This window comes from Sander vitreus, chromosome 22 (assembly GCF_031162955.1).
Source record: "Sander vitreus isolate 19-12246 chromosome 22, sanVit1, whole genome shotgun sequence".
Lineage (NCBI taxonomy): Eukaryota > Metazoa > Chordata > Actinopteri > Perciformes > Percidae > Sander > Sander vitreus.
This window is the reverse complement of record NC_135876.1, coordinates 13,067,784-13,082,630: the sequence shown is the minus strand read 5'-3', so window position 1 is coordinate 13,082,630 and position 14,847 is coordinate 13,067,784. Positions and strand designations below refer to the sequence as shown.

Here is a 14,847-nt window from a genome sequence, read left to right as displayed (position 1 = left end):
TAGAGGCAACCCTCTTTTAACCATTTTTAAGGAGAAAGAAATAAAATTAATACATATGAAAAAGTGACTAACTATATATGATTTTATTAGGGGTGTTCAGTTCTCAGAGTGTGCGTTCTCCCAGGAGTGAGATAAAGCAGTTGCAATGTCAGCTTAACCATGTCATTATTGGTTTCACTAATTTAGCACTTGTTAATGTTACACGATGTTATCCTTCCCTTTTTGTGGCCACCATAGAGATCTGTTTAAAGTCATACAGCCCACATTAGGGAAGCTATTAACTTTGCAGGTTTTTCATCATTCTTGTTCTACGCACATACACACTGACTTATGATATGCCTGACTGATAATATTGGTGCGACTGTGATTCATGGCCACAGCAGTTGCTTAGCTCTTATCTGACATATTCGTTGGGTCGCATATTTCCAGTTAACGCCCTCGTTTCCCTTCAGAAATGTCCTTCGGAATTCAGCTACTTCAAGCCCCAAGGCCACAGGAACTCTAAGACTGCGTCATCCATCTAGAGCTATTCTCTTCATCATCAGCACTCATGTGGAGCCATACAATAAATGTAACTTTGAAACTGTTATTAGGAGGGACGCTGGCCTTGGTCAGTTACAGTCGATGCAAAAAAGCAGCATTGATTCCTCAGTCCCTCTAAGTGGAGTGCGTAAGTCAGCCAGTACATCGTGGCTATAGAACCAAAGAGGACCATAAGTCAATTGTGTGAGCGTGGCGTGCGTGCATCCGTGTATGTGTGTGAGGCTACAGCTGTGTATGTGCATGAAAGAGCGACAGAGTGATTGAGCCTGGCAGTATGATGTATTTTCCTTGGTCTGAATCAGTGTCATATTTTGCCCTGCAGGAGTGTCTCACAAGGCAAGTCATGGGCCAAAGGCTGACAGTCATAGGCACTGATGGACAAGGCAGCAAATACAATTTTTAGCACAAATCTATCTTCAGTCACATACAGTCCTGAAGCTCTCACCTCCACCACCACTGTTCACACTCAATTACACATGAAATATATAAAACTTAGTGTATTTTCTGTCTAAAACAAACACACACACACACACACACACACACACACACACACACACACACACACACACACACACACACATTACCGCAGTGAAGGATGCAGGCCACCCCAGTAACCACTGTGTATGTGCTGGGGGCTTTCATTTCCCTATGCTGACACAGTACTGCACTGTACCCAGTTTGCCAGAAACAGCAGATAGATAATGACATCCTATACCGGAGGCTCTAATTAGACTGCACTCCAGAGAGAAGGGAGGAGAGCGGGACAGAGGAGGAGGAAAAATGGGAAAGGAGGGGATAAGGGAAAGATATACTTTATGCATTTCATCAGAGATCTAAATGTATAGGGAGAAACTTTAGGGGTGAGACGAAAGATGGCAGAGAGAGAGAGTGGTTGCGTGAAAGGTGAGGAAAGAGGGGGAGGCTGACTGAAAGATATACCTGCATCTAAGCAATAATGACCATGTGTTGTTGCCAGAAGTGACAGCACAGACTGCACCAATTGTAATGCCATAATGTGATTGCTTTACGCCACCATGTGTCATTTCAATTTTTTTGTCATATAAATAGATTCTGCAGAAAATACCTCAAAAATGTTGTTAATTAGCTTTTACTGGTATCCAAGTTAGTGGGGAAAAAATGCAGTTAGTGCCAAAGCTGTGCAACACAATATCCCCTTTTACACATAAACATATGCAAAATATCAGCTGTGTAACAGTGTTTCTGTTTGGATAGCTGTCCGAATTCAGCTAACAGCTGTTAGTTGTAGAGGAATACATGTATTTTCAGTTGCCTCATTTTAACTCATAGCAGTTACTGAGTTTTCCACAGACGTCATTTGCATCTTTTACACTGTCTGGATTTTTCCACCACAACTGTCTGCACTGTCTGACACCTTCCCCATCTTTTCATGACAATAATGGCCAAAATATGGACATTCATTCTGACTGTAATGAACAGCACATACACTGTTACAGGCACCTTTTAAGCAACAGTGAGAACATCAGTCAGTGATGGATATCAGCCTATTTTTTTCTGCTGGAGCCAGTCTCTCGCCTTACAAATTGGTGATTGTATCTATCTGATTCATTGCCCGTCATTTGGCTTTGCGATGCCATCTGCAGTCAGATTTTTCTTAATCATCGGTTAGTTAGTTAGAAGAGTTCGCAACGAGAGCTGTAGAAAAGCTTTTATTTATGGTTTTTTTTGCACGTCTCTCTCACACAATGAGGCCCTCTTGATGGTCACATTTAGTAACTAGCATTGATCAAACATTAATTTAGTGAATGCAAATGTTGAGCAATGATATCACAGGCTTTAAGAATTGCGAATATAATTTTTCCATGCTTAAACTGAGCAGGATGCACATGAATGAAATGGGAACAATTGCAGTATGTAATACCATTTATTATTTTATGTCACAAAAAACATTTTTGATCCAGGATAATAAGGCATTAATAATAAGTCATTTTTTACAGCATAAAATGGTGTATATGGCAGCATGTAGGGGCTTTTTTCTTTTATCACTATGTTGGCCTATTCCGCCAAATAACAATAATTGAAAAGACTTGTTTCTTGGTTCTTTCAAGTTTACCTTGCAACTTATCAACATGTACAATGCTAGCCATGTCCTGAAGTGGCATTTCCATCTGTCCTGCACTAGTGTTTTTAGGTTTTACAGTTCACACTGGCAGCAGGACAACAGAACCATAGTTGCATTTTTAGATACAGTAGTACATCAGTGGTGCTAAGGTAAAGGGTACAATAAATAATATTCAGTAAGATGTGCTGTTTTTCCAACTAGTGCAAGTGCTGGATTGGTTTACTTTGCCTTAATACATAAAAATGATCATCTCTTTGTCGTACAGCTCCTATTGCAGCACAACCCCTATTCTACTTAAAGTGCTCATATTATGCTCATTTTCAGGTTCATAATTGTATTTAGAGGTTGTACCAGAATAGGTTTACATGGTTTAATTTTCAAAAAACACCATATATTTGTTGTACTGCACATTGCTGCAGCTCCTCTTTTCACCCTGTGTGTTGAGCTCTCTGTTTTAGCTACAGAGTGAGGCATCTCACTTCTGTTCCATCTTTGTAGGGAGTTGCACATGCGCAGTAGCTTGGTAAGGACTACTACCCAGCCAGAAGCAGAGTATGAGGGCGTGCCATGCTAGCAGCTAGGCGAGCATTATAACGTGTGTTACAAAGTGACGCATGTTCGTCACGGAAGTAAAGGCTGGACTACAACAGAGCTGTTTGGAGCAGTTTGTGAACAGTGTTTTCTGTTGGAGATGGTAAGTCCCTTTGGGGTTGACTTTGGGCTTTTTCACTTTGTGAACCTATAACATGCACAAAAAAGATATATAACACAATAAAGGAAAGGGAAAAAGCCAAAAAGCATAATATGAGCACTTAAAACCATCCAAGATACTAGGCATGTGGAGGACAAACCCATTAGCTGTAACATGATACAGCAAGAAGAGAGTCCTAATTATTCTTATCTTTTTTTAGAACAATTATTACCCATTACCTTCTTGTGAAACCTCATGCGGAGTCAGCAACAACTGCAACGCATCATTGATGTTAATGTAGAGCTCTTACTAGCAGTGAAAAGACCTTGAGTTTAGTCTTGTATGAAATCATAGCAAGTAATGCACTGGTCCATTAGTGTGCAGCTGTGAAATATGTCATAGATAATGACAAGACCAAGAGTCAACAGCCACACTAGCGGCTCTGGGAGGATATACTAAAAACAGAAGTGCTTTCAATCTAAATGCTGCTAACAGCATGCTAACATGCTCACAATAACATTGCATGCTGATGGTATGTTTTCCATGTTCCCCATCTTAGATTAGCAGGTTAGAATGCTAACATGTCTGTGACTGATGGGAATGCCCTTGGCTTTTTAGTATTTAGTCATTAACCAAAGTATTGGACAAATACAAATTTTGACCAGATGATAATGCTAGATGGCCCTTAAGGCATTTCTCCTTCAATATCAGAATCCCTGTGCTCTACAAACTAGTAGGCTAATAGATGCTTTTCTAATCACAAAATAATCCATTTTAACCCAATTCCCAGTTGATTTCCCCTCATTTTAGTAGTAGCTGTCATTCAGTTAACAGTTAAAAAAAAAAAACATTACTTACGATTTCTGATAGACTTTGTGGCCTTCTCAGCTCAATTTGCTGTTGCTTAGACAAAAAGATCAATGTGAAAATGCTGATAAATAATTATACAAAATGTTCTAAATACATTTTTTTTATGACTTTGTCTGAGATTTACAAAAATACATTATAAATACACTTAAGCTGCTCTCTCCAACATGATCTTAGTAGAGCTGTTTTAATGTGTACTCAACTGAAGTGCAACTTCACTTTTCTACAGAATGGAAACATCACAGTTTAATACATTTATTTATTTTTTTATTTATTTTTTTATTTATTTATTTTTATTGATAGTATCCAGAATCAAGTCAAGAGACAAGTTCTGCGGTCCTTCTTCCTGATGTCGCAACTCAAGTGAACAACCTAACCAGCCAGCTTCTCTTCTTCTTTTTGGACTTTTTGTCCAACACTTTCATCTTGGACTCGAGCTCATCCAGCGTGGCTTCTATAGTGGTTTGCCTCTGAGCCCACACCTCATATTTCTTCTGCAGAGTCTGCTGAATTGAGGCCTTAACCTCCTCTGCTCTTTTCAGTGCAGTCGCTCTCCTTCTGTGGCTGCTCCAGCTGTTCAAGGTGGGAGGCCTTTGATTTCTTAACCTTATCCTCAAACAAGATTGCTGTTTAGTTTCTGCAGCTTCTTTTTGGCTTCATCCAGTTTGAGATTGAGGGTTGCTATCATCTTATTAGCAAGAATCACCCAGTTAACAGTGTTGATTTTAAAATGCGAGCCTCACTCAGCTCCAATTTGAGCTTGTGAATCTCCTCCCCGTGAGACTTAGACCTAGTCTCATTGCTGCGGGCCGGTTCCAGCTGGTCTTTGAGCGCTTTAATGGTTTGCTCAGCTTCTGCAGTAGAGTAGTAGTTCTTACTGTGAACCTCTTCCAGCTGGACCTTTAAAGTCCAGCCCTTTCGCTCCGCAACTGACATTTGCAATGATATAAGTGCGCCTGGAATTGGGAGTCTTTGAGATTACAGCTTACATGCTTTTTACCCACATGAAGGTCAACTGCACCAAAACCAACAAAAGAATAAGAATCCTTGCAAATTGAGTCTGATTTGTTTAATATTTTATTCATTGCAAAAATTCACATTACAAGAAAAAAATTGAGTTGCCAAGGGGTAAGGATGATGTTGCGGTCCTCTCACTTGAAGGATTTACGTGGGTGCCATGGATAGCACTAATCCAAAATGGAGCAAATGAATGAATGACATTGTTTAGCTGCCTAGAGCACAAAAAAAAAAAAAGGTTTTGTATTTGTAATTAGTCTCTCCTGATTGAATTACCTTTTATAAGTTACAGACTGTTGCATTAACTGCATTCTTTGTGCTGTGGGTGGAAAACTTCATGTCTAATTTGGTTGCTACTAGCTGACGATAGAATGACTGAGCCAAGTGACCTATTTAACATGCTTATAGATACATTTTTCCCATTACTGGCCTCTTGAACCTTAACCTTGACTATAACCTTAACAATAACACATAAAATCAGACTTACTTGGCAACATGCCACATGGATTGGAGCTATTTTTAAACATCATCCACCCATAACAACTGATTTGTTCTTTACTTGTCTGTAGAGTATGTGATTGCTGCAGTTTTTTTCAACTCCTAAAACTTCATATTTCTGGAATAAAAAAAAATAAAAAATTTTTATCTAACATCCTAAAATGTCCTGCAATGTTTCCTTTCTGATCACTGACTGAGTTCATCCACCCTGTCGAGAAACCAAATTTTATATGCACGATCTTAAAAGGCATTGTGCTGGAAATACATGCAAAATGGGATAGATCACAACAGCACTCCACAGTTACGTCTGCTAAGAAATTGTCTTCAGAGTCTCTTCCATACTCTTCTAGATTAAGACATTAGTATCAATTCATCACAAGACAGAAAAAGACTGATTATTGTGACAAATGCCAAAATAGTGGCTGAATTTGACAAATCTTTATTAGATGGAAGATTATTGACACCAATATGAAACCCCTGGGGGAATTGGCTAGCTTGTTTCTCCCCTCCGCTCCGTTTCACTTGTCTTGTTGTTGAAGCCGAGTTTTCATTAGCTGAACCATTATCCTGCTCCATCTGCGGCTTTTCTCTTTGGGAATTTGAGGCGTCACATTTTCCTGTCACAGTTCGGGAGCGGTCCACTCATTAACTGTAATGATGGCGAGTGTTGTGCCCAGCCGACCAGAACCATAGCTGTGATTGGGCGATCTCAGCCTGATGAATGAGTGATGACAGACAATGATGCGGAGGCAATATGGAAGTGTTAGTTTCACCTAGAATAGCTGTTGTAAAGAGTCAAGGTGGATAGCAAGGTGGATATTTCACTCAAGAAGGGATTGTTAGGGTAATAAAATAGTCCATACATCTGTCATGGTTTGAAAATTTGTGTTATATAGCGACTGTATATGTTTGCTGTCCATGAATTTCAAAGAGGGGGTCTAAAATGAAGTGTAAGTGGATAACATTTTCTCTCTTGAACATCCAAAGCTTATGGCAAAATGTCCAAGGTCTCCTTAAAGTTTAACAAGGTTGTAGGTTTTGTATAATGCTTTATCTCAATAGATATGGATAATGAGTCTAAAGCCAATACACTCTGTCTCTGAGTCCTCATTTGATATGCGTGTGTAATGACTTTGTACAAGCTGCAGTCTGTCAGTCTTATTTCATTACAGAGCTGCTATATCAGGCTCTGGGATAATTTAGTAAGATGCACAGGCCATTGTAGGAAGGAGCTTAAATTGTTTCTGTTCACCTTTTTCCTCTGTCATGTCCACATCTTTAAATTTCCTCATTTGATCTCTGCTTTTTCTCTTTGCATTTTTCCCTCCTCTCTGCCTCCATGCATTGCACAGATCTACCTGCGTTTTCTTGACTATGAGATGGCCAATTCCAACGAATGCAAGCGCAACTTTGTGGCAGTGTATGATGGTGGCAGGTGTGATATTTTTAACCCTTCATTTTGATAAATCATACAAAGGCTCAAGGTGGCCATAGTTACTCATTAACTTTAGGCCCTTCATTTTGTTATCATGACTTACAATGTTACTTTTTCTTGTGAAGAGTTAAATATTGAATTATGTCAAGACAGGAAATGAATGGTTTTGACAAGATACAGTCCCTTTGCCCATGGCAGGTTAGCCTCACGTGACTTAATGGTTAACACGCTGATAACTAAATACCAAGGTTGATAAACAGATTAAGCAAGTGTATTTTCCAAAATATCAAAATGTTTCTTTATTAGAACAGCTAAACAGCTATTTTATAGGCAACTTCACTTGTAAAACACTTTTATCTCTAGATCATTAGATATTAAAGTCATGTTAAAAACAACAACAATAATTAATATCTTGAGATTAGGATGTCATTGAATGATAAACGACAATATGCTTAATATGAGCTTCCTAACAATCTAATTTGTTATCTTTAGATATGAACCTGAATATACAGTTGTGATCACACGATAGTGTGTCTTAAAATAATATGAACAACCATGGCTGCTCTGGGCTTCAGTTAAATAATGTGGATTATTGAGATTCACATTGAGATTCAGAGCAAATGTCGATGTTACTTGATAATAAACTGTTATCTCATCCTGTCTTGTCTCAGTTCGGTGGAAGACTTGAAGAGCAAGTTCTGCTCCACGGTGGCCAACGACATCATGCTGGTTTCCACGCTGGGCGTCATTCGCATGTGGGCGGATGAAGCCAGCCGCAAAAGCCGCTTCCGCATCCTTTTCACGACCTACCACGAGCGTAAGATATCTACACGTTACACATCTACATGTTCTGTTTATCATAAAGATATTTACTGCAGCATGACTAACCTACTGAGGGAAACTGATTAGCTTTATTAATCAGACTGCTACTCCATGACAGCGACATTGACGCCTAAAATAAAACAGGTATGTTCTTTAGTGGTAACCATTAAGGGAAGATGATGAGACACAGTGACCACTTTTAAGGCAACTTATATTGGATTCCATTAACAGAAAACGTGTTGTCAGAGGTTTCCATTTAGTTTTATGACCATTAAACAGCAGCAAGCCGGAAATCAAGGAATGCGATTTCCATTATAGGGAATATTGCCTGTGGGTCATTGTGAATATGACAGTATTGGTGGATTTTAGCTCATTGCTACAGCACTACCAGCACTGTTCTTAATAGATATAGAAAAATGGAAAGAGAGAGAGAGAGAGAGAGAGAGAGAGAGAGAGACTGAGACAAAGGAATATCTAGGTGAGCTATGGTATGTTCACATCTATCTATTTTCTTTTAGCCAAACACCTGGGAGAGATTCACACTCACTCACTCACACACACACACACACACACACACACACACACACACACACACACACACACACACACACACACACACACACACACAAACTCTTTCTGGCTCCTCATTGATGGGAGCTTGTAGTTTGACAGGGGTTGCAGAGGGCATTCTTTGCACCAGTGAGGTAAATGAACAGGGTCTGAGGCTTGTGAGTATACAGTATGTCAATGGAATTGGGCCCCTTTTAATGCCACACACACACACACACACACACACACACACACACACAAACTGCACGATTGAACGTTGCATCTGCATTTTTGGAGCTTGAAGAGAACTCTCTTGAAGCAAACTGGATAAGATTATAAAAAAAATGAAAACAATAAAGGGCTGCACAAAATTATTCAAATACAAACAATATGTACAGTAAAGGCCCCATAGTATGCTCATTTTCAGGTTCATACTTGTATTTTGGGTTTGTACTGGAACATGTTTACATGCGTTAATGTTCAAAAGACACATGCCTGTCTCTTAAAGCCCCCCTCCCGAAAAAGCCCAGTCTGCTCTGATTGGTCAGCGTTTCTGCATCTTCGTTCTCGTAGTCTCTGCATCATCAATGCAGCTGGGGAAAAACTGTGACACCAGTGTAGTGGCTCTTTCTACAAATATATAGTATATTTGTGACATCACAACTGTACGGAAGTCTGGCTCGTAGGCCCAGTTTCTGAATATGGCTATGTGTTGTTGACCGATTTGATACTTTTACAGTATTGATATAGTACCTCGACCTGCTTTATAATTAAAAAAGACAGAAATCTTACTTCAAGTTTCTTAAACATCACTTGCAGTTCCACTGAAATTTCAGAGTTGCTTTGCACTTTATTTTATATGATGGCAAAAGGAAACACCATGCCAGATGCTTCCTTTCAGATTGCTCTATTATTGCCACTGTGTTATATTGGGATGATGGCTATTGAGAAGAACAAAAATGCATCACGGATAAAAGCATATATTTAAAAGTCAGTGGTTATTTATAAGGGGGTTGAACAAATTTTTCCATCGTGCTGCATGGTTGATTGGATTTATTAAATGTCCCAAACTAGAACCACACACTTAATCATCCAACCCTGAAGGACAATCAGTTGTCACTCCTCACATATCTACAACTTGTCTATATTGGTTGGCTGGTGTATAATTCAGTGATCTTCTACAGAACAAGGGACAGGCAGCATTAGCAGCGGAGTTGTTTGTGTTGTGAAGTCAGTGTCCCCTTTTCTAAGGCCTTTTCACCAAGCAGAGCCAGGATGTGCTGTTGCCGAGGCAACGCTTCTGCCTAAGTCACTCAGGCGATTCCCAGCCAGACCTCAGCCTTTAGAGCAGCATCCACTACAGCTCAGCAGCACTGCACCAACCCTGTCAACAGTGAATTAACAGGTGTACCAGAGACCTGGGAACCACAAGCAGTAGAACAAGTAATGTGGCCTGGTGTTGCTGCTAGTGCAGACCAACTTGTTTTAAGCATTCTTTTCTTTTTCTTTTTTTTAAGTAAAACACACTATAGTACATTTGTTAAAGTGCTGTAAGGCATCTTATTTCTTTTAAGATTATTTCTTTGGGCTTTTCTGCCTTTAATGGACAGGACAGGTGAGAAAGTGGGGGAAGATATGCAGGAAATCGTCACAGGACGGAGTCGAACCCTGGACCTCTGCATCGAGGCATAAACCGAGCAGGCGCACATATATTTAGAGGTTTGTGCCAACCCGGCCACAGCTTATTTCAATATGCATTGTCATTTCCTCACAAGGTAAAACTTGTGTACAAGATGTAATGACATGTAAATCTCATGTACATGGTTTTGACTGATTTTTACTCATATGCACAAAACACTGAACAGATGTGGTAACAAGTTCATGTTTGAAAAAAGGCTCTCATTTGAAATGAGTTGTTGAAAAATATATTAGATGACAATTACATTACAGCTCCCTGAGAAACTTAAAAGGGAGGAAAGTATTTTATTGACTCGACTAAGTGAACAAGATGCCACCTGACATTTATATGATTTAGCTTTTAAAGGAAAATTCCACCCCAAACAACTCCGTGCTACCCGACAACTACCAATATCTGTTCAGTGTACCAGTTTATTAACTTGTACTTGTAACTTGAAATTTGGAAAACTTGAAAAAAGACACCATTATGTGACAATACAAAGAGTATGTAATGCAGACCAAGCCTTGATTAGTGTAGAGTTTCTCAGTGACCAGCGCAGTTGGAGAGTGGCTTGTCCATAAGCAGAAAGCAGAAAGCTGGTGCTGTTAATAACCTCAAAAATAAATTATAAAAATCATTACTTAGAAATGATGGGGAGCAGGCGAGTACAGTTGACAGAAGGGACAATGTCAGGTGAGGTACTGTATGCACCGTGTACTATAGAAGTACAGTAAGTAGTTAATTAAGTCTCCTCCTCAGGTGAAAGGAAGAAAATGTATAACTACTTTTAAATGTTGAGTGTGTGTGCTCTTTTACAAGTGCACTGTCAGAATTTGCAGCTTATATGGCAGTTTTTACAATAAGCGCTCCCTCCCCACAGTAGATCCCAAGCCTTTATATGTTTGTTCACAGCTGCTGACTCCCAGCAAGATGCTCCTATGGGGAGAGCAACCACATCCACCTTTATCGTCTGTGCTGTGTTCACGCCCGCTGATACTACTGATCTTGCTCAGTTTCCAGGCTCTCACACACACACTCACTCACTCTCTCTCTCTCTCTCTCTCTCATGCTATGCAGTACTACAGTGTAAGATTTCCAATGTGAAGTATAAGAAAGTGAAGCCTATCTTTACCCAAGAAACAATTATGTCTTAGGTGATAAATGTGCTTGTGTGACATCTAGGCTGTCAGAATTGTTATGCCTCATCAACAGAGACCTGTCTCTGGGGTTGCAGATCGAAATTTGCTCTGGCGTCACTACACACATCACTTCTTGTTTCTGGCAAAGCTTCCTTGCTGAATTCATGAAACCGCTTGAGAACAATACAGTATGCTAATGTCTGTTAACATATGGATCTTTGCTAGGTTTTAGATCAGATTATATCATCTCTACGCACTCATTATTGTAGTTACTTTGGGATTAAACGGAGTATGTGTGAGTATGGGGATAGATTGTGGCATTGTACAGCAACAAACAGTAGGATAAGAAGCAGTGATGGATGGATGGATTTTGGGATATCCAGGGTTTGGAGAAATTCCATGCACTGGGATTTAACAAAAGTTTTAAGAGTCCTTTGAAAAAAATTTCCCTTGTTCCAAGTTGATGATATTTTCCAACGCACCTGCACAGAAGAACTTTTGGATGTTCGAGTTGTTTTTTCATTTAAAAAAAAAAAGGTGGTTCTTCAGGCAGTATTTTTAAAAGTGGTAATAAATGAGGGAGAAGAAGGACTAAGGAAATTAGGGACTAAGGGGATCGGTGATGTATGCTGGTGCCAGTCCATGCTGTGCTTTAAAAACAAATACAATGATTAAATTAAAGCTGCAAGCAGCGATGGATGGGCCCTCGCGCCTCTGCGCGTGTCGGGGTTACCGGCGGAAGTTTGCGCGGCACTCAGACACTGCAAATCATCACCAATGAAAAGGGAACTCCCTGCTGAGTTCAACGATCCCTCACACAAGACTCTACATCATACAGTTCATTAGCTGTGAAAAGGGGCATGGCTAAATTATAGGGGGCGGGTCAAACCATGACCAATTAAAAAGGAACTCTCTTCTGAGTTCAATGATACCTCACACAAGACTCTACCTTAAACGGTTCAAATGTTATGAAAGGGGGCGTGGTCTGAGTACGTGGGCGTGGTTACAGTATAGGGGGCGGCTCAGTATCACATGTCGACCACACATCATAAGTTTCATGTAAATCGGATGATGTTTGTCATATAAGGCGCATTTCCTGTTGCCAGCGGGGGACGCTATGACCAAAAGTAAATATTGGCCTGTAGATGTCCTCAGACCTGGACCCTTGTCAATCGTGAGAAATTTTGGGCAGATTCGACAACGTACACTCAAGTTACAACAATTTCTTTGTTCATCGCTAAACACTCAAAATGGCCGCCACGCCACGCCCACATCATTTGACGAAAAGTTTTTCTTTTAATAACTTTTCATCTTTAAGGTGTTGAGATGGTACAGACCAAATTTGAAGTCCGCCGGATGAAAGCTCTAGGAGGAGTTCGTTAAAGTATAGCACCTTGACTTTTAGGCCTACTTCCTGTTGCCACTAGGGGGTGCTATGACTTTAAGTAAATATCGGCCTTTATTTGTCCTCAGGGTTGGACTCTTATGAATCCTGAAAAGTCATGGCCACGCCCTATGACGAAAAGTTTTTCTTTTAACAACTTTTCATCTTTAAGGTCTTAAGATGGCACAGACTTTGAAGAATTTGAAGTTGATCAGATGAAATCTCTAGGAGGAGTTCATTAAAGTACGACATGTGGAAATGGCCAAAATCGCACTAATTTTGAACTTTGAAATCAAAATGGCGGACTTCCTTTTGGGTTTAGGGTATGGCCCAAAGACGTTTTTTTGTACATCTCGACATGTTACATATGTGTACCAACTTTCGTGAGTCTACGTTAAACGCACTGCAGGGGCTCAATTTTTTTAACTTTGTAGAAGGCGCTAGTGAGCCATTTTTGTGCGCCTATTCCCAAAACCCTTAAAATACGTATATTTTCACCAGACTTGATGTGACCGCCAATTTTGGTGAGTTTTTGAATATGTTAAACCCCTCAAAAAGCCAATTCATTTGCAGAAAATAATTCCTTCAGTTTCAATAGGGCCTTCGCCGCTGTCGGCGCTCGGGCCCTAAAAATCTTTTCTACAGTATATTTCAATGGTAACCAGTGAAGGGAGGCCAGTACCGGGTAGATGTGGTCTGTCTTTTGGGTACAAGTGAGGAGCATTTTATAGCTGTAGACAAGATAGGGATGACCACAGAGAGTGACAGTATTTATTATCAACCATATTCATGGTAATTAATTAAGACAATGATGGCAGGAAAATAAAAATATATGGCCATAATGTTATGACTTAAAAACAAGAATCGGCAGTGCATAACCAGTAACTGACAGCAATGCTCCAAATTAGAGCAAATAAGAGATTATATGACTGCAGGTGTGTGCTGAAAAAAAGATCATTATTGCAAAAGGAAAACAGCATTGACAACATTAGACAAAATAAAGACACATCATCCTCATCTCGTAGAAATAGCCTAACTACACTCCAATGGAACAAAAAAACAGCTTTGTAATGATTATTTGATTAGAAAAAAAAACAAAAAAAAACATGATAACCATGTGTTGCTTCTAGTGCTTCACTGCAGAAGCCTCTCTTCGCTCTTGGAGCCCCCCTCTGCAGAGACACCCAGACTATTTTCATCAGACACTCATTTAGGAGTTAATGTATGCTTCCAGCTGTGACTGGGGATGTTTCTGTGTGGGCAAAAGGGCACTTTTATTACAGAATGTCTTGAAATTAATTTAGCAGATTAGTGGGGATCTCACTCTTTATATCGTCTGGTCTCATCCTGTGGTGTGTGGAGGAGACAGGAGGTGAAAGGAGAAGAAGTGGGCTCCCTCTTCTGGTTATTAACAACAACAAAACTGTTACATTTTTGGCATGTAGTGTGTGAAAGGATGAGAAAGAGGGAAACCAAGAACATACACACACACAGAGCCAACATGACTCAGGAAATGCTGGCAAATGCCCAGACAGGATGGGATACAGAAAGATAGAGAAAGGTCACTCTAAATTGGTGTGTTATTATTAACTTGGGATGAGTGCTGGGATGAAAACAGCCATAAATCACGGTGGTAACACTGTCAAATAGTCCCCAACTCTGCCATACCACTGGCAAGCAGCTTTAGAACCAACGCCAGTGTTGTGTGTGAAAGGAGAGAGGGTGAGTGATAAAGAGAGAGACTATGACAGAGAGAGAGAGTGTAACTTTAGGAACGTTCAGAAGTGATCTCAAAATACTTTTACCCTTCACATACTTTTCCACAAGACCATGTACATAATGGATAGTATATTTACTAATGAATATTACATGCCATGGGTTTTCTTTAATACAATTCTGCAATAGTGAAACGTAACTAGGTACATTTACTCAAGTATTGCACTTAAGTTCAAAATATTTACTTTGATTATTTCTGTTTTACCCCACTACATTTCAAAATGAATGTCCTTTTTACTCCACTACATTTATCTGGCATGTGACTGTAAAATTCCACTATACACTGTAGCATGTGGTTAGCTTGCTGTGGCACTCTTCCTCGCTGTGATTGACAGTAGAAAGCAATG

At 39.8% G+C, this 14,847-nt stretch overlaps 1 protein-coding gene across 4 annotated transcripts in view; it reads left to right on the top strand.

Moving 5' to 3' along the window:
- The window catches only part of neto1l (neuropilin (NRP) and tolloid (TLL)-like 1, like), a 68,422-nt gene that overhangs the window by 46,573 nt on the left and 7,002 nt on the right, over positions 1 to 14,847 (top strand). For 3 of the 4 annotated variants that reach the window (XM_078281023.1, XM_078281020.1, XM_078281021.1), the window contains 2 exons: positions 7,070 to 7,152; positions 7,824 to 7,969. In XM_078281023.1, the coding sequence (XP_078137149.1) occupies positions 7,070 to 7,152; positions 7,824 to 7,969 (229 nt within the window). The remainder of the gene's footprint in view (positions 1 to 7,069; positions 7,153 to 7,823; positions 7,970 to 14,847) is intronic. The other variant, XR_013503848.1, reaches the window with a different exon arrangement.